The sequence below is a fragment of the Bufo gargarizans genome, chromosome 7, assembly GCF_014858855.1.
Source record: "Bufo gargarizans isolate SCDJY-AF-19 chromosome 7, ASM1485885v1, whole genome shotgun sequence".
Lineage (NCBI taxonomy): Eukaryota > Metazoa > Chordata > Amphibia > Anura > Bufonidae > Bufo > Bufo gargarizans.
The window spans coordinates 147,763,628-147,790,301 of NC_058086.1; the positions used below are offsets into that span (position 1 = coordinate 147,763,628).

Consider the following 26,674-nt stretch of genomic DNA (forward strand, 5'->3'; position numbering starts at 1 on the left):
CTCGATGAATCTGCCAGCCTATGACAAATTTATATGTTCTTCTTGAGAATTTAAGGGACTCTGACCGTAGTTCTGTACACTGTGATCTGATAATGTACAAGCTAATTTTGCCCAACGGTGGTAAGGTAGCTGACGCCGTCTGTGTACATAAGGAATAACATGACGACGTTAAAACCTACATACCGCCTAGGTGATCATGTCGCTTGGGTTGTGTTGTATTTTATTATTATTATTTTTTTAATTACTTGCAGTCTTATAAGGCCTCAGGCCACCGTTGTTTGGGTCCGGATCCAAGCCGCTTTTCTTGCGGCTTGGATGTGGACCTGTTCACTTCAATGGGGCCGCAAAAGATGCGGACAGCACACGGTTCCATGTCCCCGGAAAACTAAAAAAAGTGTCCAATTCTTTTCCATTTTGCGCACAAGTATAAGCATTTCTATTATGGGAGTCTGGTTCCGCAAATTGTGCAGTGCTCACTCGCTGGCGGCATACTTTATTGCGGATCCGCAATTTCCGAACCGCAAAGTACGGCGCGTTTGTTTGCATGTAGCCTATGCCAAACCTGTCTGGTAATTTCTGCTGCCCTACGTGAGAGCAGTATTTGATAGAGGGAGAGAAGCTGAGCTCTAGGATAATCCTGACAGGACTCTTGGGAGAGACAGTGAGAGTCCTGATTGCTCAACCCACACACACTGATCGATGGATGTAGTAGTTCATTGGCTTTTTATTGTATCCCAACCCCTTCAGTGTACTCAGTATATTTTATGCCCCCGCATTGCTCCTGAACATCACAAGGCCCCTATAGTGCCCCCAGTAGGAATAATGAAATGTAGTGCCTCTTCAGTTTAAATGGTGTCCCCTTAGTGCCACCAGTATAAGCCATTTCTCACATAATGCCCCCTCAGTATGAGGTCCCATTCACATGACCATATTTTTGGTCCGCATCCGTTCTACATTTTTTGCAGATTAGATACTGACCCATTTAATTCAATGCGGCCGCAAAAGATGCGGACAGCACACCGTTTACTGTCCGCTTCCATATGTCCGTTCTGCAATTCCGCATAAAAAGATAAAGATACAGTTGTGTGAATGCACCCTTAATGATGCCCCTTTAGTGCCCTTCATTATAAATATTTGGAATTCATTGTGCCCCCCACACCCTGGTAGTGTTGACAGATTAATTAATAAAAGGAAAATAAAAAATCCTCGTCCACTTGCACGCGATGGAGCGCTCGCTCCTCACAGGAGGCAGCAGGACCTGTGCCCTCACCGCGATGTCACGTCACCACGCTTGGAGCTTCAGGTTCTAAAGCCTACAGTGAGAAGTCTCATCAAGTGGATGAGGCGAGTATTTTTATTTATTTTTAACCCCTGAATGGCTTTTGGTGTCCCTGTTTTTAACGGCTGTCGGACCCTCCCGTAAAAACTGTACCGTTGCTTTCCTGCTCCCTGATCGGGGCCGCTAACCTCTCCTGAAGGGTTTGATTTAGGTGCTGTTGTTTCTGGTGCCACCCTTTGCCCTGGGAAAATGATGGGGTTGCCAGTAGCAGCCAGCGAAATATTGTTTATTTCCCGCCGTTCGGTTAATTGTCCCTATTTACAATGGTTCGCACACGTGACTTTATTATAACAAGACTGTTCAGGAGACTTTACTGCTGCTTTCTCATTGACTGCATTAAATATTCATCTGACATGGAAGTTATAGCGTTCAGCTATAATAATATAAATATAGTAACTACATTAAGGAAGGTCTCCTTTTTCCATTGGAAGTTCCCCGGAGTGGAGCCCACTATACCATTTTTCATTAACCTGTGTCTAGACGGTGAGACGCTATTACTTTTGTGTCCAGCTGTACAAAGCTATGGGGAATGCTCTATAAATAATATCAGCCTGCTAATAGATGTGTATGCTGACATTTTTCCCAGGGCCTTTACTTTTCTGTAGGTCTTTACATTTTGCACAAACTGGAGGGTCATCTACTTTGCAGGGCTTCCCCCTCCACTTTCTGGCCCATCTATCAGATTTGCAATCAGTGTTTTGGTTGCTGGGGGTCTGACTGCTGGGAACCCGCTACTATCATGAGAGGAGGAGTCCGGCTTCATGTGCCGACATTCTCAGTTGTTCTTGTTGCTGACATTTTTGCAACATTCTTTACAAAAGATTGTGCATAGTGGCATAATAGTATGCCACATCAGGTGGAGAGCAGTGCAGACCTGACTTCCACCAACACCACTGTCCCTACTTCAAGTAAGTCTGCCATAAATATCAGCCCCCAACTGGGCGACTGTCCCTGACCTACTTAGGGGAGACAAAAGGGGAAGTCAGACAGGGCAAGTCAAAACCAGAGAGTACCTTTTAGAACCAAGGAAGGAACAAACGCAGAGTAATATACCAAGCAGGGTCGAAACCAGGAGGTAATGTCAGAACCAGAATCGTCATTCAGAAGCGAAGTCTAGGAAAGACGAACTACTCGCGTGAGGCAAGAAGACCAAATCACAGGCAACTGTGGCCAGCAGTTGTCTATTTAAATATCCCAACTTCAGGAAGCATGTGACACCTGTGCCGACCTTGGTTGTCCCTAACATCTTTAATCTCTAATAGGCTGACCAGCTCCACTGTCAGCAGGGTTGGTTGCCATAGTGATTGAGCGAAACAGTAGTAGTGCGGCCAGGCTCCTCACGGCAGAGTGGCTGGGCAAGTGAATAACAGTATAGCATAAGAAGCCTTTAGTTATCACACCGCTTTGTACTGCACTTGGTAAACCTTAAAGGGGTTTTTAACCTCTGGATAGGTCATCAGTATCTGATCGGTGGGGTCTGACACCCGGGACCCCCGCCAATTGGCTGTTTGAGAAGGCACAGGCACTCGCAGTAGCACCATGGCCTTCTCTCAGCTCACAAAGCACAGCGCTGTCCATTTTGGTAGTGGTTGTGCTTGGTATCGCAGCTCAGCCCCATATTCTTCATAGCACCTAGGCAGGATAGAGTTAAAGGGGCCGACCTACTTGTTATTTGGGTATAGCTCCACTGACGGCACTGTCGGCTATTGGAGGGATTTTCGGCCATTAAAGTCAATGGAAGTTGTGCTGCACTGACAAGCTCTGTCCACTGTTCAGTTGATGGAGCTGTGTAATGCTGGAGCTACACCCAAACAGCTGACTAGAGGGGCTGCAGGGTGTCGGACTGCCGCCGATCACCAAATAGTGTTCTTTCCTAAGGATAGGCCATCACTTACTAAAAGCTGGACATCCCCTTTAACATGTTATTTCTACCATATGGTGAGCACCTTTAAAGGGCTTCTGTCACCCCACTAAACGCATTTATTTTTTTGTCTACTTATAATCCCTATCCTGCGATATTGCCATACATTGTTATTAATCATTTTCGTTCAGTAGATTTAGCCAAAAACATACTTTTATGATATGCTAATTACCTTTCTACCAGCAAGTAGGGCGTCTACTTGCTGGTAGCAGCCGCAGAAAACCGCCCCCTCCCTGTGTTGATTGACAGGGCCAGCCGCAATCTCCTCCGGCCGGCCCTGTCAGCATTTTAAAAATCGCGCACCTGTGTTGATTCGGCGCAGGTGCTCTGAGAGAAGGAGGCTCGCCTCCTCAGCACTCCCTCAGTGCGCCTGCGCCGATGACGTCTTCTCTTTCTGTGAGCCTCCTTCTCTCAGAGCACCTGCGCCAAATCAACACAGGCGCGCAATTTTTAAAATGCTGACAGGGCCGGCCGGTGAAGGAGATCGCTGCTGGCCCTGTCAATCAACAAGACGTGGGGCCGGTTTTCTGCGGCTGCTACCAGCAAGTAGACACCCTACTTGCTGGTAGAAGGGTAATTGGCATATCATAAAAGTACGTTTTTGGCTAAATCTACTGAACGAAAATTATTACGGTAATAACATAATGTATGGCAGGATAGGGATTATAAGTAGACAAAAAATAAATGCGTTTAGTGGGGTGACAGAAGCACTTTAAGTATGAATCCCAAAAAACAATGGGGGAATGTTGTTGTTTTTCCTCCCCCATACCCCTAATATTATCTGTACCCTGAAATAGTGGACAAATTATCGGTTTCAAAATGTGGGGACAAAGACATCTCATCTCTGTGGTACGGCTTCCGGTGAACGTTATCTATAAGTTCCAGTGTAGCGGTTCTGTATCCTTTTGGGGTATATTCACATGCAGCAGTTGGACCAGATTTTAAGTTGCAGAAATTTCTGCAGCAAATCTACTGCATATGAATTTACCCTTAAAGAAGATCTTGTCGGAGTCCTGGACCTGGGTTCTGCAGACGCCTAGAGTTCTGGTTCCGCAGATTCGGCACATTTGTGGTACAGTAATGCTGGACTGTATGGTGCCAGGGCAACAATCTTTTACTCTATTTTGGCATATTTGTGAGATTCTGGGTAAAATGCAGTTGAACAGATATGTTAAGTGGCGTTGTGCAGGTTGACACTCTTTCCTGTCTTGTTAGGCTCTTTAACCCTGCATCGCCTGAACCCACAGCTCCTATAAATGATGTGCAGTGTGTCTTGTGGAGGCCTAATGGAAATGTGTGAGGTGCTAATAACCGCTGTGTGATTAATGATGATTCCTCTCTGTGTGAGATTTCCCCCTGGTATCATCTGCCAATGTCCTGGGGCACACAGCATTGAAAGTCGGAAGCGCTCGCCTTTCTTTATAACTTTCCATTCTCTGCTGAAGCCATCTCTCTCTTACAGGGGTTTTCTTCCTTCTCCTCTTTTATTTTATATTGTATTTTACCTCTCAAAATATAAGGTGGCGAATGAGGGATCTTCAGAGTCCGTGCATGAAAACCATCATTCCTCCAGTTACTTTTTAACACAGTGCTAGTTCCAATTTAAATACACTGAACATTTGAGATCCGTTTTTGGTATTTGAAATATATTTTTACATTTTATTTGTTTTCTTTTGGTAAATAGCGACAATCTGACTAAATAAGTTGACCCTGTGGAGGAAATTCATTATTCCCTCTGCCCCAGGATTTGTGACTTTTTCATGATGTGATTTTTCTAGTCGCAGTTGGCATGTTATGCCGCTGTCCCAAATTTTACGAAAAAGGGGCAGAGTGTGGGCTGGGCTGCAACCCCAGCACGGACTGCTGGAGGAACCTTGTTATTTATGACGAGGCCTGCACCTCATCATAAATTACATGGGGCCTGCGCTGTGGAAGGAGCCATCAAGACTGTAGCAAATGGCGGTCTTGACGAATCGTGGCCTATATGTGTAGTTTGAGTTGACAGAGTCCTTTAAAGGGGTTGTTCAAGTTTTTTTTTAATTTTGTAAATCTGCCCCTCAGCCAGTGTGACCTCTAAAGGAATCCCTAGTACTCACCTGGTCCCTGCAGGTCTGTGCCTACTCCCTGGCTCTTTTTACTGGTTTTGGTCGACTTCTTCAAAGATGGGGTCATCTGTGCTGCTAGAGGACTTGATGGCATGGAGATGGGGTTGATGAATTTTTATAAAGGAAAATGTTCTTTTAATTTTTATTTTATTAGAGTACTCGATTAATCGTTGGATTTATCTATAGAATACTTGATTACTAAAATAATTTATAGCTGCAGCCCTAAATCCCACTTTGTATAAAGTCTTTACTTTCTTATTTTATGCTCCTTCGGTGTCTGTATCACAAGACCCAAACTCTGATCACACGACCCCGTCCAGGGACAGACTCGGCTTGTGACCTGGTTTGCCTGGGGCAGTGGGCATGACTGAATCCATCAAGAATAATGAAAATAAGGTTTTTATAGAAGACTCTTTTTTTTAATGCATGTAAAATATGTTCTAGGTTTCTTTATAAAGAATATAAAAGACTTTATGTAGGGTTCTAAAACACTCAACCTCTAAAATAAATGACTTGATTGGGTATCAACTGCATGAGGCAGGTAAAGCCTGAGGTCATGGCAACTTGTAAGTCACACTACATCCCCATTCAGTTCAATGGCTGATCTGCTCCACAGCTATCTTTGGTTATGTTGTAGGTGTCATGGTCAAGATCACTGTGTAGCCTTAACCTAATGGATGGCAAGAACCTGTGCACGGTTCCCCACTCCACAACCCCTTCAACATTACTGAACAAGTCTATGGAGTGTTGGCCCAAGAATCATGGAAAAAGGAAGGGGAATGCAAGCACCAAGGCATGTCTTATGTCGTTAGAGGCTCTGTCACCAGGATCAACCCTATTTAATCGGGCATATAGCGTAGTAGGATTGATATAGCTGAGTAAAATTCTACCTGTATTTTTTTTTTTTTTGTAGGGGCCAGCGTAGTGGAGACATTTACACTTTTTTTTTTAACTATACAAATGAGCCATTGGAGCACCAAGAGGTGGGCTTATGCGGTTTGAGCACCGCTCTATTGACAACCCTGGAGGAACATGGCAGATTATGCAGCAGTAGAGGGTTGACCCAAGTTCAATGGTTTTCAGATTTCGGCTTTCCTCAGGTATCCTGAATGAAGAAGGAAGCAGCAAGATGCCTATGCATCCTCAGGTTAAGGCTGCATGCACACGACCGTTGTGTGTTTTGCGGTGTGCAAATTGCGGATCCGCAAAACACGGATGGCGTCCGTGTGCGTTCTGTAATTTGCGGAACGGTATGGACAACCATTAATATAACTGCCTATTCTTATCCGCAAAACGGACAAGAATAGGACAGGTCATATTTTTTTTTTTTTTTGCGGACCACGGAACGGAGCAACTGATGCGGACAGCACAGGGAGTGCTGTCCGCATCTTTTGCAGCCCCATTGAAGTGAATGGGTCTGCATCCAAGCCGAAAAAAAATGCAGCTCGGATGCGGACCAAAACGGTCGTGTGCATGTAGCCTAAGGTTGTGAAGTCTAAGGCCTCATACACACGGCCAAGTCTGATTATTGGAAAAAAAATTGTACACTCCCGTCAATAGAAAGGGCTATTCTCATTGTCAAAAACTTAGAAGAATAGGACCTGCGATGAGTTTTGGGTTTGAGGATTGGGCACACAGATCTGCGTGTATAGACCCATTGGATGGATGGCACTCTGAAGATAAATACACCTGTGGTTGTGAGCCCTAACCGATAGTCCCCCTACTACTGCCGCCTGAATCCCTGCTGGAAAACTGGGCTGAACATCGTAATGTTGACTATTGCGCTGCACCTTCAGCTACGTCTCTCACTTTTCTCTACAAGACTGTAACATGGATGTCATTTATGTAGTGTGTACGCATCTTTTTTTTTACAATGTGTGAATGTGTAAAATGCGATGAAATCTGCTATTACTAAGCTTTCCTAAGCTCTGTGCAAATGAGTCCCGTATGAAAAAAGAAAAAAAATCCCGCTTCTGTGGAAAATCTAGTTTCATTTCAAAGCCACCACAGAAAAGTGCCGAGTGATTTTATTCTATTCTTCCTCACATACATTTAGGAAGGAAAACTATCATTTTCTCTTAAATTGCAGCTGGGCTTTTTACCTCTTGGGGGAATGAAGAAAAAAAAAAAAACTTAATACATGCAGATCTAAACAGAAACGAAAACTGGAATTTGTAAACCGCACCAGTTAATAGCCATGTTAACAAATACCTGCTACATCTTATCATGCATTGCTTTGCCGTGCGCAGTGGAGCCGATGGTCTCTCCACTGGCGGGCTCTTTGTACACAATGAGCCGTGTCGTCCTCTGGTTTTCAACGCTGGACAAAATTTAAAATTGGAGATGGAAATGAAATTTAACATGATTTTTAAATTTATATATTTTTTTTCATTCATTGTCAATGGGGACAAAATGTAACTGAAGGGAATGCTCCAAAATGCATTCCGTTGCGTTCTCATACCGGAGAGCAAACCGCAGCATTGGATGCGGAGCAAGACCGGTCATGACCCCCCAATGCAAGTCAATGGGGACGGATCAGTTTTCTCTGACACAATAGGAAACGGATCCGTCCCCCATTGACTTTCAGTGGAGTTCATGACGGATCCGTCTTGGCAGACGGTTGTATTATCAGTAATGGAAGCGTTTTTGCTGAACCCTGCCGAATCCAGCAAAAAATGCTAGTGTGAAAGTAGCCTAAGTTTGCAGCGGAATTTCGTGCAAAAATTTTACTCAAATGTTTGCATCTTTAGGCTAAATCATTTTTCCGCTAAACCACGCCCCTTTGTGGTAGGTGCAGTTTTTTTTCAACTATGATTCATGAATAGGTCTAAAGTTATATGACAAATTTTGGCACCTCTGATGACCAGGTCTACAAGCAGTCTTCGAAATATGGGGCATTGTTTATGGTGGTAGAAGGAGATTGCCGCAAATTCTGATCGTGGAGGTGGAGGTCAAAAGTCAAAGAGCAGCTATACTGAAGGCCCCCATAAACTTTAGCATGTTGTTGGCTGAACCTGCCGAGAAGGGCAGGTTCGGATGACAGTCTAATGTCTGAGGAGCTCCCAACTCTCCCTCGACAGATGATGTTGGGGGAGAGCAGGATCGGGGGAAATCATTATAGTCACCCGATCCTTTTCTTCTAGGAGTTGAGCCGCCGCCAGAAGTCTGTAATATGGAAATCTGAAAAAAAAAAAGACCTTTTCTAATATTCTTGGAAGCTTTTTTTCTGCCTTGCACCCCTGGTTGGTATATCTTGATCCAGTGCGATGTTAGGGCACAATGATGTTATGAATGTTACATCCTTAGGGCGCATGGCCGTAGTTTTGGTCCGCATTGTTTGCGGATCGGATTTGGAACCATTCACCACTATTCGTGTGCTGACTGTATCCATATGTCCGTTCCACTGCCCAGCAAAAAAATAGAATGAGGCCTATTCCTGTCCATTATTGTAGACAAGGATAGGACACTATAACCCCCTATGTTGATGGCCTCAGTCCAGGCTGCGCAAAAATTTCCTCCTTCAATCCTTGTTGTGTTTTTGAAGAATGGAGGTGTCTTATATTCCCTATCCCTTTGTAATTGTACCTGTGCGTCAATGACAATATTCAGCAGCCATAGAGGCAAGTGCTGACAAAACGACCAATCAGATTCCAGCTCTCAGATCAGCATCTCTGGTTAGACTATGAGAGAAGACGTGTGATTGGTTCCTGTACTTTATGCTAGTAAGAGCTGTTTTATGAGGCCCGGTCTGTGCCGCCCATGTTCTGATACGATTTATCGCCATTTCTTCTTTCTCTGTGAAAAAATGTCTTCTTGGACTATGTTCACGCTGCCTTTCGAGGCTTTGTTGCCTATTGTGTCAGATGGCATTGCTACCCTTAGAAACCCCTCCGAAACTCGTTGTAATTTAATGGGGTCCATCAGGCGCCACCGTGGTTCGTTGTACGAGGGTTCTGGCACAGCGTCATAGCTTGTGTTACCGCCAGAAGATAAATGACCGGTGTGAACAGAGTGGTAAAGTAAATAAAGGGTTAATGTGCGGCGAGGACTTTTTTTTTTTCCGCTCCCTCGCTCAGTTAGCCTTTAATGCGATGGTGTTTTAGAGAAGTGTTTTGGACTCCTTATCACACAAGGAATAATTTTCTGCTTGCACCTAATATAGAAATCTGCCTCTTCAATCTGACACTGATAGACAGAGAAAATGACTTCCCGGAGCAGCGCTCCTGTCATCCAGGGATCAGCCGCCTCGTGAATCGCTCTTTGTTGCGTCTAGTCTGTGGTAAAGCCGGCCACAACATAAGATTTGGCAGTATATGTTTTTTCCCAGATCAGTTGGTTTTTGCAATCTTGTCTTGTATGGAAGATGTAAAAAATTATGTTTATAGAATTCAAATTTTTTTACGTGTCTTTGTGACATACTGGAAGTTTTGATTGGTGGGGATCTGTGTGCTGAGACCCCCACTGAAAGGCGCCCCTTCCTCTCTCCTTGGGTAGACTGGGTTAGGGGCGTATACAAGTCTGAGTCAGTCTTCAGCTCTCCTCATCGTGGCAGGGCTAGCCGATCGCACCCGAAGTAGCACAATGCTGCGTTATTTCAGTGATCGGTGGGGGTCTCAGCACTCAGACCCCCAGTATTAATAGATGACGACATGTCGAAAGTTTTATGAAACTGCAGTTAGTCTTTCAAATAGTTGTGTAAGAGCAGCGTAGGCCCCATGCAAATGTCAGTATTTTTGGGGGATCAGATGTGGAAGCGCCCCCCAAAAAAATGCGTCCGTTCCATCACCCTCAAAAAAAAAAAAAAAAAAAAACATGTCCTATTCTTGTCTGTTTTCTTTTGCAAAGGCGGATAGAACATTTCTATAGACGTGAGCAAAAAAATGGCAGCATGCACACACCCGGGATCCATGTTCTGCGGACCTCAAAACGGATACAGTCGTGTGCATGAGGCCTTTGAGGTTATCTCCTATTGCACTACTTATCTTACACTGATCCTGAGCTGCTGGATTCACAGTTTTGCTGGTTGTCATTGGAAACTGTCAACAGGTTTGTCGCCAGATGCATCCCTAATAGCCGAGCTCCTAAAAAGCATAAGGAGGATCATTTTCTTCTGTGTCCCTTTTCTGTGCACTCTCTCCATTATTGACATCCACAGTGAAGGCTCTGTGCATACTTGGTCATCAAGGGGTTCTGGGAGGTTTCAGCTCTGAAGCCTGCAGAATTGTGAATACAGCTCTAGATTATAGTAATTCAGGATCAGTAACACAATATTGATGCTGTGACTGTGTTTTACAGAAAAGAACTGTGAAATGTTCTTTAGGCCTCGTGCACACAGCCATATCCATTTGGCGGTCTGCAAATCAGGGATCCTGGCCGTGTTCATCTCTCTCTCTGTCTCTCTCTGTCTCTCTCTCTCTCCTCCCCCCTCCCCCCTCTAGAAATGTCCTACCTGTGTTCGCAAAAAGGACAAGAATAGGACATGTCCTGCCTTTTTTGCGGGGCCACGGAACAGACATACGGATGTGAACAGCACACATTGAAACGAATAGGCCTGTATCCGATATGCAAAAAAAAACGTAGATCGTATGTGGACTGAAACTACAGTTGCGTGCATGAGTTTGTAGGTTACATTACATTTTTGTCGGACAGTCATTACCTTCTCATGCCTAATGCCGCCTATACCCTATAGATCAGGCATGGCCAAGCTGAGGCGCTCCAGCTGTTGTAAAACTACAACTCCCACCATGCCCTGCTGTAGGCTGATAGCTGTAGGTAGCCTGGGAATGCTGGGAGTTGTAGTTTTGCAACAGCTGGAGAGCCTCAGGTTGGCCATCCATGGCTGCTCCATCTACAGTGTATTCATTCTTTGTACCCTGATTTTGGGGACATTTATTGTATTGTATATTCAGTCATTGTGTCATCGGTCTACGGACGGCTGTAATCTCTGCATCTCATTCATCACTGAGGGCTTTATTCTCTATTTTGAGCTCGGCATCACACACCACATACCAATGGATTAATCCAAGAGTTGACTTCCTTCGGCTTATTCTGTATAACCCCTCTGTACCTCACATCTGCACAGTGTTTTTATAGGCCTATTGTGTGCTTTCCCGCTAACGCATTCCTTTTACATTAGCAATCGATAGAGTGAGGGACAGTCAGTAATAGTAAGTAGGAGGGAGAGCGCTGTATGTTCCAGGGAGAGGGTTACTCGGTCAGCGAGGTTCGGAGCGCAGAACTTACCTGCTTATTTAGGAGACCCAATGGTCTGTGTAATAACGGCTCGGCTGTGTGATTTCTTTTTTTTTTTTTTTTTTTTTCTTCCCCATTTTTTTTTTTTTTTTTTTTTTTTTTTATATATTTTTTTTTTTTTTTGGGTTTGTTCCCCCCCCCCCCCCCCCCCCCACTGCCACTTATGCTTTCTTAAGATGCCTGCAGCGATCCATGCATTTCAGGTTTTTTAATCTTTAAAGGGAACCTGTGACATTGTACATGCAATCCGTAGGCTTCATGGTGTCGAGCAGGAGGAGCTGAACAGATCGATGTATAGTTTTATGGAGGAGATTCATTATAAGGATAGGCTCACACCTCCATAATCCGTCAGGGAACAGGCTGCTGCAGTTCTCCAGATCCGTCCCAGCAGGATACTGGCATTCATCGCTAGACCATATTGACTATATAACCGGATCTCGCCACTTTCCAGTGAAATGCTCGCTTTCGGGTGGACAAAAAACCATTGCGTGCATTGCTGGGACGGATCTGGAGAACTCCAGCGTAGAATTTGTTAAACGGAGGTGTGAACCTACCCTCACTTGTCTTTTAATTCTTTAAATCTTTGCTCATTCTATGCATAGGAGTCCACTGGGCGGTCCTAACAAGTGATTGACATCTACAGGGTAGGCTGTCAGCCACTGTTAGGACCGCCCACTGGACTCCTCAGCATAGAAAAGGCAGATATTGAAATACACCTTATACTGCATCTTTTTCCACAATGTTCTAGATCTCTCTGCTCAGCTCCTCCATGCTGGATGGAGATCAGACTGCTTATTCAATGTGACGGGTTCCCTTCATTGGCCTAAGACATGCTATATTTCCCAGTTTAAAGGGGTCGTCCTATTACATCAAGTTATCCCCCATATACAGGATAGGGGATAAGTGTTTGCCAGGAGTCTGATCGTTGGGGTCCCTGCCGGAGATAAGAATGGTGCCGCGTTCCCTCATTTGAATTGCATGCATGCCGCCCCATTCAACCCTATGGGACTGCTGAAGATAGCAGAATACAAGTGCTTTACTACCTCAGTCAGCCCAATACTGTTGAATGGAGCAGCGGCACACATCGGGTGGGGCATGGGCTCCCGTGGTAATGTTGGGAACGACTACTTCCGATCCTACACTTATCCCTTAGGCCTCTTGCCCACGAACGTAAGGGCTCCGTGCCCCTGCTGCGGGCCACATACAGTGGTTTCGCAATACACGGGTCACCAGCTGTGTGCATTCCGCATCACGGATGTGGACCCATTCACTTAAATGGGTCCGCAAATCCGGAGGTGCGGAACGGAACCCCACGGAAGCACTACGGAGTGCTTCTGTGGTGTTCCGTTCCGCAAAAAGATAGAACTTGTTCTATCTTTTTGCGGAACGGATGGATCTCGGACCCCATTCAAGTGAATGGGTCTGCGATCCGCATGCGGCTGGCCCACGGTCTGTGCCCGTGCATTGCGGACCACAGTTTACGGTCCACAGCACGGAGCCCTTACATTCGTGGGCCAGAGGCCTTATCCTGTGGATAGGGGATAAGTTATTGTCATGGGTCGGCCCCTTTAATAGAATGGAAAGCTTATGCTGGGTTCATCTCACCGTTTTGTTTTCCGTTCTGCTGATCCGTCTGAAAAACAGAAAAAAAAAAAAGCACGGATTCTTTATTTTGAGCATCAGTTGTGCTCATTTTGCATGCAGGACTTATTCTCCCCTCTAATATAACGCATCTGACGGAACTGACAAGGATGCAAAATGAGCACAACGGATGCTCCAAATAAAGAATCCTTTTTTTTTATTTTTCAGATCTTATGACGGATCAGAAGAGCAGAAAGCAAAACGGTGATGTGAACCCAGCCTTACCTATTTATTGTGTAATTGCCGTGTGCTTCCCGTGTTCCTTCATGTAGCGTTTTATTAGATATGTAATAGCATGTTTGGCATGATATTGCAGACACAGTCACAATTACATATTTACCCCATAAACTGAGATTATGACAGAAGCAATGCCAAGGGCAGAGTCGTGTAATGCTGCGGTAAAATATGGCTCTGCGTCCTTCCACTGCGAGGACGTATGAAACGCTTACCTCCGGTCTGTGGGAAATGTAGCAGGTCACTAATGAGGCTGGAGGACCCTCAGGAACCAGGTAGTCAATGGGGCTGACTGATGAGATTCTGCACATTTTGTGGTCCTCATTTACGGAGTGTCTTAGGGAAGAGAAGAACAGAAAAAAAAATATCCTGTTGCACATTTGGCATCTGTTTGAGCCATTTCTGTCTGAGATCCTTTTATTTTAGATGGCAAATTATTTTTTTCCCTGTACTTCGACAGCGCCCCCCCCCCCCGTTTTTTTTTTGTTTTTTTCTTTTTTTTTTCTTTCTGTTCTTCTGACGGATCATTGAAGAAAGGAAAATGAAATGGAGATGTAAACTTCCCCTTAGGGCTCATGCACACGACCGTATGTATTATTTGATCCGCAAAAAACGGATCCATGAAAAATACGGATTACGTCCATGTACATTCTGTATTTTGCGGAACGGAACCGTTGGCCCCTAATAAAACAGTACTATCCTTGTCCGTAATGCAAACAAAAATGGGACATGTTCTATTTCTTTGCGAAACGGACATACGAAAACGGAATGCACACAGAGTAACATCCCTCTCCCCCCGCATACGGTCCGCAAAAAAAACCTGTATGGACACTGAAAGAAACAAAATACGTCCATGTGCATGAGCCCTTTTTGTGCTTCATTTGGCAAGCCAATATGACTGGTGAAAAGAGGGTGTGGCTTAGTTGAAAAGGGAGTGGCTTAATTTGTAGCACACTGCACCAGAATTTTTGCACAATTTTTTTTTTTTTGTGTGTGTGCGCACAAGCTAGGTCACCCAATAGGTGGTTTAAAGTCAAACTAGAAGACTTGTCGGATGTATTATCCGGAGTGAGCCATTGTGATAAACCGAAAACCGGGATTAGTTTTTCGACTGCCTGTCCACATTTACTTTGTCCAAATGTTAGTATCAATAGATATGCTATTGTATATATGCTATATAGATAGATAGATATTAGTAATATGGTATATTTCCGAGGCATAGCCAAGCTGCATTATCATCTTTGTTGGCTTCAGAGCCGAAATACCGGGATATTAGGCTACATTTACATATATTTTTGGTCCGCGTCCAATCGACATATATATAGATATAGTGTGTGTGTGTGTGTGTGTATATATATATATATTTGCAAAGTTGCCATACTATGGGTGAATAAGCCTCACAGAATTTCACTTTTATCCGGAGTGCAGTCCTATCTTTCTTCAGAGATATATATATATATATTTTCTTATTCTTGGAAGATATCCAAATGTGAATATATTAGTGCTCCCTGAGAGCCAGTGATTGAATCTTACCAGGAATGGAGCTGAGGTAGTTGGTATCTGGAAAAAGTGGTTAGAGAATATGGTCTTTTTAGAATATGTTGGTGTCGCCTGCTCTTGCGCTTCATATGACAGTAGGTAGATTGTGCTTTTTGGGGGGCATTTACTGTGGCTTTTACACCAGAATTCTGGCATGAGAAAGTCGCCAATTTTTTTGCACGCCATATTTGCGACAAAATTTGCAATTTTTTGGCTTTTCAGAAGAGGTGTGAAAATATAGAATTGTTTACTATGAAATACATATACTTAATCTGAATGTGCGTATTGAAATCTGGATGGGGCGTGGTAGGTTCGGTGTCTTAGCGTGACAGTATGGCCTGACATGCAATGTAATTATGATGGGCTGACATGCATGTAGTGTTACGTACAAGCCCTCCTACCAGGATAATGCCTACATCAGTATGTCTATTGGATTTCATTGTACTAGAGAATCCAAACTGTTTTGAGACTGCTGCTCTGCTAACACCACTACATTATTACTCCAGTTTTTTTTTTAACTACTACATTACATGAGACATACACAATAGCGTGCAGGGACCTAGAAGAGGTTCAGTTACTAATAGCACAGTTGCCACCTTGGTGGTCATTTAGGGTTCAGATGATTAAACATATCGGGTCCCACAATGGGACCATGGTAATTCCAGGGACAGCCAGTTATAAGTCGGGCCGCCCCTCCTTGGGGCGATCACTTCACTTGTAGGTATGGTGTGCTAGTATCCATAGGGATAGTGTCCAAGCGTCTACCCGGACCCTAGCAGCATAACCATTTGATTATTGGACATCTAACCTGGAGACGTAATGCATCTTGAAAAGGTTCTCCCTTAGTTTGGTCATCTGAACCGTAAGTGACCACCAAGGTGGCAACTGAACCTCTTATAGGTCCCTGGACCGCTATTGTGTATGTTTTATTAAATCAGTATTACTTTTTGTGGGTTTTAACATGTATCAAATAAAATTAATTTTTTAGAAGTAAGGGTTTTTTCAGTGATCTTAATAATTATATTCAGCCCTACGGTCCTTCACAATTTTTATTTTTTTGTCATCTGTACATGACAAAAGATTAAATGCTGTGCAGTCAGGTTATAGAGCAGGAGGAGCTGAGCAGATTCATATATAGTTTTGGTGGGGATAGATTCAGTAAAACCTGTAATTTTTACACTTATATCTCCAAGACTACTTCAGTTGTATATGGGGGAGGTGTTTTCAGTCATGTGTATACCGAAATAGCTGTCGGTCGTGCATGGGTGCAGCCTTAAAGGAGGTTTCCAAGGTTGTTTTTTTACTGATGACCTATCCAGATAGATCCCCACCTATCAGATACTGATGACCTATCACCCGGGACCCCCATCAATCAGCAGTTAGGGGCTTATAATAATAAAAAGTAGATAGTAAGTCATTTGCAATTAGTGATGCTGTGTTCTGTTTCTGCATGTTTGACCCCAAATCTAATATATTTTTTATTTTTTTGTATGATTTGCAGAAAACATGCCCTGAACTGCCACCGAATGAAACCCGCCCTCTTCAATGTGCTTTGTGAAATCAAAGAAAAGACAGGTAAGGAGCTAGTGCCGCGCTCTGCATTCAGCGGAGACTTCTGTGGATTGGTTCTTTTGAATGTGTCTTCGTTTTTAAGATATTTGACCAAGGACAATGAGCTAGATTGACTGATGCATAGCCTATGGATGGGAGAGGAGGCATGGTGCAGCCTCAGACACTGGAAGCTGGGCCATAAAAGAAAAGCTGTGAATACAATCTAAAATACATGTGTATTCGTACATACCATGAGAACTTACATTTTTACATAGTTGACAAAAAGAGTCTAAAATCCAGCTCATGTCTCACCGAGAAGGTCAGGTTGCTCCACTGTCCCTTGTCCATGTTTTATAATGAAGCTCTACTTGTTCATTTTTGGTTTCTGTATGCAAGTAATGAATCTTATGAGACTGAACGAGGCTTTATTCCTCTAGTTACTGTGTGAATGCTGTAAATTTAGCCTAAAAGTAGGATCCGACGTGAAGGTTTTTGGTAAAGGTTTTCTTTTATTTCCATGTTGGGGCCCCATTCCATTTTCATCAGAGCCCTAGTAAAGCCCTGTGAGTGCCTCCTTGGGGCTTATGCACATGGCAGTGTTATGACCTTCTATATGAGCCATATATTTATTGCCAAGCACTGCATCGCTGTCCCGCGGGACCAGTTAAGAAAACTCTTCCATAGCATGTTCTCCTGATCAAACAGGGTGGTAATCAAGACTAAATTTATGGCAGAGCTGTGCTATGGTCACGAACAGGGTCTTATGTTGAAGCAGTTGAGTCTCAGTAAGGGTTGGGGGATTGTGAAATTCCGCTTTTTATCTCCTGTTCCAACTTGCCTTATTTTGTACATTCCTGGGTATAGTTGTACTCTCTCTATGATCCTTGTATTCTTTGTCTGTGTTTCAGTTTACGCCTTTATTGATTATTGTTGTGTAGTCGCCCATACACATCTAATAAACCTTAACTGTGCTGCTGTGTGTAGACAGATGTCCTCATTTCTATAATGTATATAATATAATTTCTTTACTTGTCTACCCACGTCAGACCTTTGTAGGCCTCCGCACCTACTCTGGCCAAAATGACTGTGATGCTGCCCCCCCATCTCCAGTTTCTCTGCCATGGTATTCTTCGTCGCTGACGGACAGCATTTAACATATTTGGAAAGGTTATTTATGACAGAATATTACAATCTGTAGGTTATGAGCTTGAAACGGCTAGCTTTTTATTTTAGCTCAGTTTAACACAGGAGGTCATGTTGTGTCCCAAGTGTCAAGTCTACCTCCCCTCCTCTAGTTAATCCTTGTCACAACCCTTAAGTGCACATTTCCTGTCGTCTTATTATGGTAACCCAGTCTGTGTCAGCAGGTCATGGCAATCTAAGGCCAATACGTTGCCCTCAGTAAACTATAGTATTGGTCATGCCAGAAAAAAAATTAGTTCCACCTAATGGATCACTTGCTATATTGATCTGAGCATTTAGCAGGCCTTCTTAGTTTGGCAATCAAGCGCCACCAAAACTTTCCATGGCTACCAGAACTACAAGACCATTTAAGCCACCCTGTTACCATTTATTTGACTATTGACCAAAACTTGCCTTGGCTATGAGACCTTTTAAGACACAATTTTACCTTTTTATTCGACTATTGACCAAAATTTTGCAGTACTATACAATTTTGCAATACATCTGAGGATACCTTGGGTACCTATGTTAGGGGAAGAAACCGTTTGCTTTCTTTTACTGGAGGCCTCTGTATGGTAGAGTACAGTCCTCTACACCATAATATGAAAAACATTTTAAAAAAAAACAGAACCCCCAGGGAGGTACTGCTAAATGAGGGCCAAAAGAACGCTCTTCTGGCCTTGGTTGGTATAATAGGGGCCTACATGTTTATTGTATTCACTGGGAGCTTTCCTGGTGCATACTGCAGATGTAGTGTGAAAGGAGCCTTAAGATCCTTTTTACATGGACAAATATTTCAGGCAATTATTGGGAATGAACCAAACGTTCCCCATAATTGCCTGATAGTCAGCTGTATTTCACATGCAACAATAGTCTCCTCTATATGCGGACAAACTATCAATACAGCAATCTGTTGTCCCCACAGAATCCTTATTCCTGGGCAGCAGATCCCTGTTTAGACAGCAAAGTCTGTTTGCACAAAAAAGAGCATTTTAGGTGCCGGATGAAAGACCGGTGAATGAGCGTTCATCGGATGATCGCCAGCACCTTTTTTTACGGCCAATTATTGGGAACGAATGTTTCTACAAATGCACATCCCTAATCCTGATCATAGGAAGGTGTAAAAAGGACCTTTAGGGATATGGATGAAAAAAAAATTGTAGATTTGTAGATTCCCTCGTCCTGTGAGGTATCAGACGATGGCTTCTGCAGTCAGTCCTCCATTGCTTACTAGAATGAGAAGGCTGCAGTAATTTTCCGGATCCTTTTGGTTTCTGCAATACATGCTTGTTGCGGTCCCGTTCATGTCAGTGCCAACACATGCCCATGGCTTCATTGCCGCTCTTTTTTTTTTTTTTCCCCCCTTTTTTTTTGTATAGAGCCTTTATAGGGCGGCTGTACAGGTGCGTAAGCCCTTCTAGGGGAGAATAGATCTATACAGGCAAGTCTGGATTTAAAAAAAAAAATTTCATCAGGAAAGCAACCCCAAAGCCAGATTATGGAGCCAGGCGTTATGCTGATCATTCCTTCACGTTCGTGCCCCTGCTATTTATTTTAACAGCCTTTATTACTGTACCACTGGCACCCCATTGTTTATCCAGCCTCCTCTGCTCCCATATACTTATTTTTCTTTTCTTAGTGCCTCCTGTAGGTTTCCCTCCCACATCAGACTTCTCCTACAATGCCTATCCCTCTCTTTCTCTCCATCCCCAGCGATTGCTAATAGTGCGGCCATCAGACCATTCACGTCAGGCATGAATTACAGTGTGACAGGCAGCTCGCAGGAAATGTTACCTGTTCCTCTGCATTCCAGGCTCTCGAATTTGCCTCCAGCGTGGTTAACCCTTTTCTGTCAGAGCGTTAAGCGCTAATGAATGTAATATGCCAGAATGCGTGCTTTAATATAAATGTAAATCGGAGCCGCGCAACATGGTGATATGGTAAATTTGCTGAAGACTACTAAATCACACATGCCTTACATTGAAGAAAATAAATGCATTACTGCAGAATGTGTAATATCTGTTCCACTCTGATCTGCAGCGTATGTGAGCGCCCTGGATCCAGATCTAACGCCTCTATGCCGGTGTGTAGAACGGTGTACTGAGGTACAGATGTAGTAATGAGACATTGTTGCCCAGACACACGTGTGAGTGTATGTATGTGTGTGTGTGTGTGTGTGTGTGTGTATGTGTATATATATATATATATATATATATATATATATATATATATATATATATATATATATAATGTATATATATTATAGTATTTCTTATAACCCCTTATTATTTATGCTATTTGCACCTCTCTAATGCAGCATTATTCACATGACAGTGGAAAAAAATGACCATGAAAAACACAGGCTGTCAGTTTTTCAACCATTTTTGCATCAATTTGCTGGTCGTCTATCCATTTTCTATTTATTTTTTTAAAACCGCAGATTTACGTCCATTTTAATGGCTATTTAAAGGGCTCATTGACACGACCATAGGCCATACGTGCGCCACCGATGTGTGAATCCCGAATGTTGAATGCAGACTCATTGACTTGAATGGATCCACAAGATACAGCTTGGAGCGGAGGCACGAATCAGAAGCCCGCAGAAGCACTTCTGTTAAAATAAAGAAAAAATACTCATCTCATTCACTTGCATGCATAGGACAACCGCTCCTCACTGAGTGCAGAAGGACCTGTGCTCCCAGTGATGACATCATCACACTGTGGGCACAGGTCCTGCTGTGCTCAGTGTGGAGCAAGTGTCCTGTGCAAGCAAGTGGATGAGTATTTTTATTTATTTTTTTATATATATTTTTTTTAACTCCTGAAAGCACTATTTTTACCTAGTGCACCCGTTTTTAACAGCCATTAGATATGTGCACTACTGTCTAAACGGCCATTAACAACAAGACCTTCTAGCCATGAAAACGGACAAAAATAGGACACGGCTGCTATTCACTGGCCCATTTTTTGTGAATGTATCCTTAGTTTTTACCTTGTCCGGTGTTCACATCTTGTGGCATAGATTTGAATTGCCGAAAATGAATAAAATGCTAAGTTAGATATCGGTGTACGACATAGTGGTCCTATTATAATTACAACTGTTGTCCCCGACGTTAGGTTGAACTTGCATGTCGCCACCTTTTACTGCCATTCACTTGGCAGCTGTAAGGAAGTGTTCCTCAACTCCAGTCCTCAGGACCCACCCAACGCTCATGTTTTCTGGATTTCCTTAGTATTGAGCAGGTGATATAAGTAGTGTCAATGCATCAGGACTTACCACAGTGTGATCATTCTGTGGGATATTCTCAAATCCTGACCCGTAGGTGGACGCTGAGGACTGGAGTTGAGGAACACTGCTGTAAGGCATATGCATGCAGAAAAGCCATGTTTAGGAGGCCATACCACTGGACATGGAGCCCCCTGTAGGTCTGTAAAATATATTTTCTCCAACTAATAAGGCTTGAGAAAAAACATTGGTTTGCCTCTGCATGACATTGAAGAGCATACTAAGGCCCCATGCAGCTCCTTGGTTGCTGTATTGATACAGCAATGTGCATGACGTCTGATACTCAATGCTCTGACTGAATGTTACACATAGAAAACTGATGTGATCATGGTTATAACTCTGGATGATTCATGCAAATGGTGATTGCCAGCAAAGTGGTTGAGGGAGGGCATGGTACAGTCCACCTGCTTCTAAGATCTTCTGTGTCTTACCCTGCCCCGTTATCAGTAATACTTTTCTTGACTCTCAATGTCTTGTATGTAACCAGTCTGGTGGTACTATAACTGGAAGACCAGAGAGGTACCAAACTGAAGTATAAGTTCTAGCTTGTCTGGCCGCTGGAGGAACCGGTGATGCATGATACATAGAAACATAGAATGTGTCGGCAGATAAGAACCATTTCTATGTCATGGCTACTGAGTGGTATGAGGACACAACATAGCATAGTAGGGCACATGACACCATAGTGTACCTGTGTCGGTAGACTGCGCGCCATAGTGTACCTGTGTCGGTAGACTGCGCGCCATAGTGTACCTGTGTCGGTAGACTGCGCGCCATAGTGTACCTGTGTCGGTAGACTGCGCGCCATAGTGTACCTGTGTCGGTAGACTGCGCGCCATAGTGTACCTGTGTCGGTAGACTGCGCGCCATAGTGTACCTGTGTCGGTAGACTGCGCGCCATAGTGTACCTGTGTCGGTAGGCATGGCCAACCTGCGGCTCTCCAGCTGTTGTAAAACTACCATTTACACCATGCTCTGCTGTCGGCCGATACCTGTAGGCAGTCTGGGAATGCTGAGAGTTGTAGTTTTGCAACGCTGGAGACCCTCAGGTTGGCCAGCCCTGCTAATAGTGCAATTGTGTCCATAGACTGCGCACTATGATGAAACAGTGTTAGTAGACCGCACACTATAGTGTAATTATGATGATAGTACACTGTAGTGTAATTTGTGTTGGTAGACCGCATGCTATAGTAGCACACTCAGTTCTACATTACTGGATAAAGAGAGACTCCTGACGTTACACATCCCTTGTCGATTTTGTGATGTAACTGTGAAAGCGTTCTAGAGCTCCTGTGCTGCCTGAAGATGTAGTACTACAAGTCCTGGGATTTCCAGGGCTTCATTGAAATATGGACTCCTCTGAACTTGGATTATCGGACTGTACGGAACAGGAAAAATTTTCTTTTGGGATTTTAGAACTGTCATTTTTTATTTTCTAATTTCATTTTCTACCTGCTCCAGTCGGATTTATGAGACTGTGTGGACTGTTAAATTAGAGGACTACATAAATGGATGTTTTTGCCTTGGCGTTCCATATGAAAGGACACAAACGCCTTCCTTATGTTTTCCCTTTGACACCTATGGGCATAAGACCCGGTGCTGAAACGTTGCGCCTTATAAGTATAGTTGAAGCTTTAAAACAACACATAAAAACAGTTGTAGCATAGCATAACAGCACATAAATAATGCATCGTGCAAGAGAACATTGAAGCACATAAACGAAACTGAATGTATAGTTTACAGTTATCCCGTCCATCATTTACCAGTGCCGCTGCCTTTACACCTACTATCTGCTCCACGAAAGGTGGCTGAACCCCCATCTAATGCCCCAACTCTATCGTTTTACGTATCGGCATTGGGACAGTTTTTAAAAGCTGTTATTTCTGAGCTCCCAGACTCTCCTCCTCTCCCCCTAAGTTCATCCAAAGTTCACTTGTGGTGGTTTAGGCTTTTCCCCTGACTTTTTCACCTTCTGTCATCATAACTCAAGGGCAGACAGAACTTCATCCAAAGGAGGAGGAGAAGGAGCCATTGCTGAGAACATTTACCCTGCACTTAGTTCAGGAGCTGCACAGTCCCAGCATTGCTGGCTGGACAGGGGTTTAATCATGTCCACTGGTCCAAAATTAATGACTAGCGCACGCACGTAAACTCAGAAAATATATAAAAAAAAATTGCTTAGGCAGCAAATCCATAATACAAAGCTATCAAAATCACTCTATTTCTATAGGAGCGTTGTGATAAAATGCCGTTTAGACTACAGACTGCAGCCAGCTTGTACTCTGCTGACAGATCGCAGTTTCCTGCAGCCTTGAATATTCTCACTCAAACATGCCTGCTATGTTTCAGAAAATTATTTTATGTAATTGCTATTTAAGTTGTATTCTGATGTTATATTCAGAACAATGACTCCAAGGTGGAGCTTAGTTTAAGGTCTCGTCTGCATTAAAGGTTCCATCAACGCTATTACCGGCAAAGTAACAGGAACCATGATGGAACGCCAGTGGACAACATTGTCCATCAGCGGGGTCCATTGGGGTCCCTCATACAAGACATCACTGCTTTGAGGCTAGATTTTCAGTCATTGACGTTATTGGTTCGGTACTGTCTTGGAGGAGAAGACAAGGACTCTAAATTGAGGTGAGGCCACCCAAACCTTTGTGAAAACCTTTGTGTACATCTGTACGGTGCAGATTTGTTGGTGGGATACATAGAGTAAATGCTGCAGGTTTTCAGGAGATTCCACCCTCTGCATTGCCTAAATGCACAGCATGAATTGACATGCTACACAGGTCAGGTTTTGTGTGCCGATTCCATTCTGAATCTACTTTGCTCTATGTATTATGCTGTGGATTTTCTGCATGCAAAACCGATGTGGCTGTACCCCTAAAAAAATAACATAATGAATTCCAGGTGGTCTCTGCAGCTCCAAACTAAATACTTTTGACTTGGAGGTATTCTGGTTATGTTACATTATCCCCTATCTACAGGGTAGAACCACCACCGTTCACGAGAATGGGGACCCCGTACCCCATGGAGCCACCAAAATGAACAGAGCGGCCATTCAGGCATATGGTAATTATTTATTTGGGGGTTCCAAAGACGAGGGTATTACAGTTATGTTAAGTTTCCCCTATCAACAAGATAGGGGATAACTATTATATTGTTGGGGTCCTACTGCTGGGATCCTCATCGATCATGAAAATATACACCACATGGAGCCTCCCGAAATGAATGAATGGACTGACTGGTTGGGCATGCGCTCAGCTTCTCCACTAAAGGGGTTTTCCGTTTGGTTGAAGTTGTCCCCTAGCCACCGGATAGGGGATAATTATTTGATCGGGGGTGGTCCTACCACTGGACCCCCACCGATCACCAGAACAGAGGTATCGTACCCCCTCCACCACTCTGAAATGAACAGAGCGACAGGTCGCACATGTATGTGGCCACTCCTTTAATTTTTATGGGAGTTACGGACATGGCCAAGTACTGTATTCCAAGTAGGTATAGAGCAGCCTTGCACATGTGGGATCGGCCACTCTATTCATTTCAGAAGGGCTGCCGTGGGTACAGGACCTTCGTTCTCATGATCGTGGGGGTCCCAACGGTAGGACCCCCACCGATCTAATAGGTATCCCCTATGTGGATAGGAGATGGCTTCAACCAACCAGAATACCCCTTTTAATAGAGCAGCTGTACACATGCCTGAACAGTCAGTCTGTTTATTTCTGGATGCTCTATGGGGTACGGGGTCCCCATTCTCTTGATCGATGGGGGTCGTCCCAGCAGTAGTGATTTCAACCCCTCACTGATTAAAACTATGACATATCCAGGCTCGCACTGGCTCACAGGGGTTCAGGGGAATCCCCCGGCGGGCTCCTGAGCAAGGTGGGCCCCTAGTCTCCGACCCCCTGCACGAGTGGGACATAATACAGTAGACTTGCTCCTCTACATACATATATTTAATGTACAGCACCTCAGCCAGCCTATGTTCATATAAAGAAAACTTGATAGATTGTTAAAGAAACTCCACACTTTATTTATTATAGACCTGATCAGAGATGAGATGACTTCTAGGTATAGAGGAAGGCTGCCAGTGTCCTCTTCTCCCCAGGACCTACCTTCTCAAAGTTGCTGCAGGAACCCCCATATTCAATCATCTGGTAGCATCTTGCTGTTGTGTGAGCAGGTAATATTTGAACTAGGGATCGACCGATCAGAGTTACCGATATTATCAGCTGATATTCATGATTTTCAAAGTTATCGGCATCTAACCTTGCTGATAATGAGTCCAGCGCGCTATCACAGAACATGAGCGCGCTGCTGTCAGCGCACCATGTTCCCTCAGCAGGACAGGGGAGGAGGAGTCACTCTCCCCCCCCCCCCCCCCCCCTGTGCCGCGCTGCCAATTAGGAGTGACTGGAGGAGGAGGGGCGGCACACTGATAATTAACCAATGATAATTAACGTCTACGGGTACTTTCACACTAGCGTTTTTCTTTTCCGGCATAGAGTTCCGTCACAGGGGCTCTATACCGGAAAATAACTGATCAGGCATATCCCCATGCATTCTGAATGGAGAGTAATCCGTTCAGTTTGCATCAGGATGTCTTCAGTTCAGTCGTTTTGACTGATCAGGCAAAAGAGAAAACCGCAGCTTGCTACAGTTTTCTCTCCGGCCAAAAAAACTGAAGACATGCCTGAACGCCGGATTCGGCATTTTTCCCCATAGGAATGTATTAGCGCCGGATCCGGCATTCAGAATACCGGAATGCCGGATCCGTCGTTCCGGCATGCGCATATCGGTAAAAATGAGAAAAATGTACAAGACGGATCCGTCGGTCCGCATGACAAGCGGAGAGACGGATCCGTCCTTGCAATGCATTTGTGAGACGGATCCGCATCCGGATCCGTCTCACAAATGCTTTCAGGCAGCAGCAGATTGGCGGATCCGGCGGCCAGTTCCGACGACGGAACTGCCCGCCGGATCACACTGCCGCAAGTGTGAAAGTAGCCTAATACAAATACAGGAGGCGGTGCCCAGCCTATATGACAGGAAGCTGTAAATTAGCGGCAGTTAACCCCCTCAGGTGCCACACCTGAGGGGTTAACTGCTGCCGCTGATCTCAGCTCCCTGACAGAGGCTGGGTGCCGGCTATGTGATTCTGCGCCGAAACACCCACCTCCTGTATTAAAAGTTAATTATCATTGTTGGCGCAGTTTATTGGTGGCAGTGGCAGCTTCTGATCGGAGCCCCAGCAGTGTAATCCCCGGGGCTCTGATTGGTTACCATGGCAGCCAGGACGCTACTGAAGCCCTGGCTGCCATGGTAATCCCTCTGCTGCTGTGTGCACTATGCACAGGGCAGCAGGGAGAGTGTGAAGTCCTATTCACCCTAATAGAGCTCTATCAGGGTGAATAGAACAAGGGATTAAAAGATCCCAGGTTCTAGCCCCTAAGGGGGGAAATAGTTACTAAATAAAAAGTAAAAAAAAAACACCAAAATATTAAGTATAAATCGCCCCCTTTCCCATTTTTACATATAAAATATATAAACAATAAATAAACCTATCGTCCGAAAAGTCCAAACTATTAAAATTATAATTTTTATTTTTTAAATCTATG

At 44.1% G+C, this 26,674-nt stretch overlaps 1 protein-coding gene across 8 annotated transcripts in view; it reads left to right on the forward strand.

Annotated features, from left to right (window-relative positions):
* Positions 1-26,674, forward strand: part of PBX1 (PBX homeobox 1) — a 131,169-nt gene that overhangs the window by 7,640 nt on the left and 96,855 nt on the right. For 5 of the 8 annotated variants that reach the window (XM_044300906.1, XM_044300911.1, XM_044300908.1 and 2 more), the window contains exons 2-3: positions 13,427-13,462; positions 16,533-16,606. In XM_044300906.1, the coding sequence (XP_044156841.1) occupies positions 13,427-13,462; positions 16,533-16,606 (110 nt within the window). The remainder of the gene's footprint in view (positions 1-13,426; positions 13,463-16,532; positions 16,607-26,674) is intronic. The other 3 variants (XM_044300907.1, XM_044300909.1, XM_044300914.1) reach the window with 1 other exon arrangement.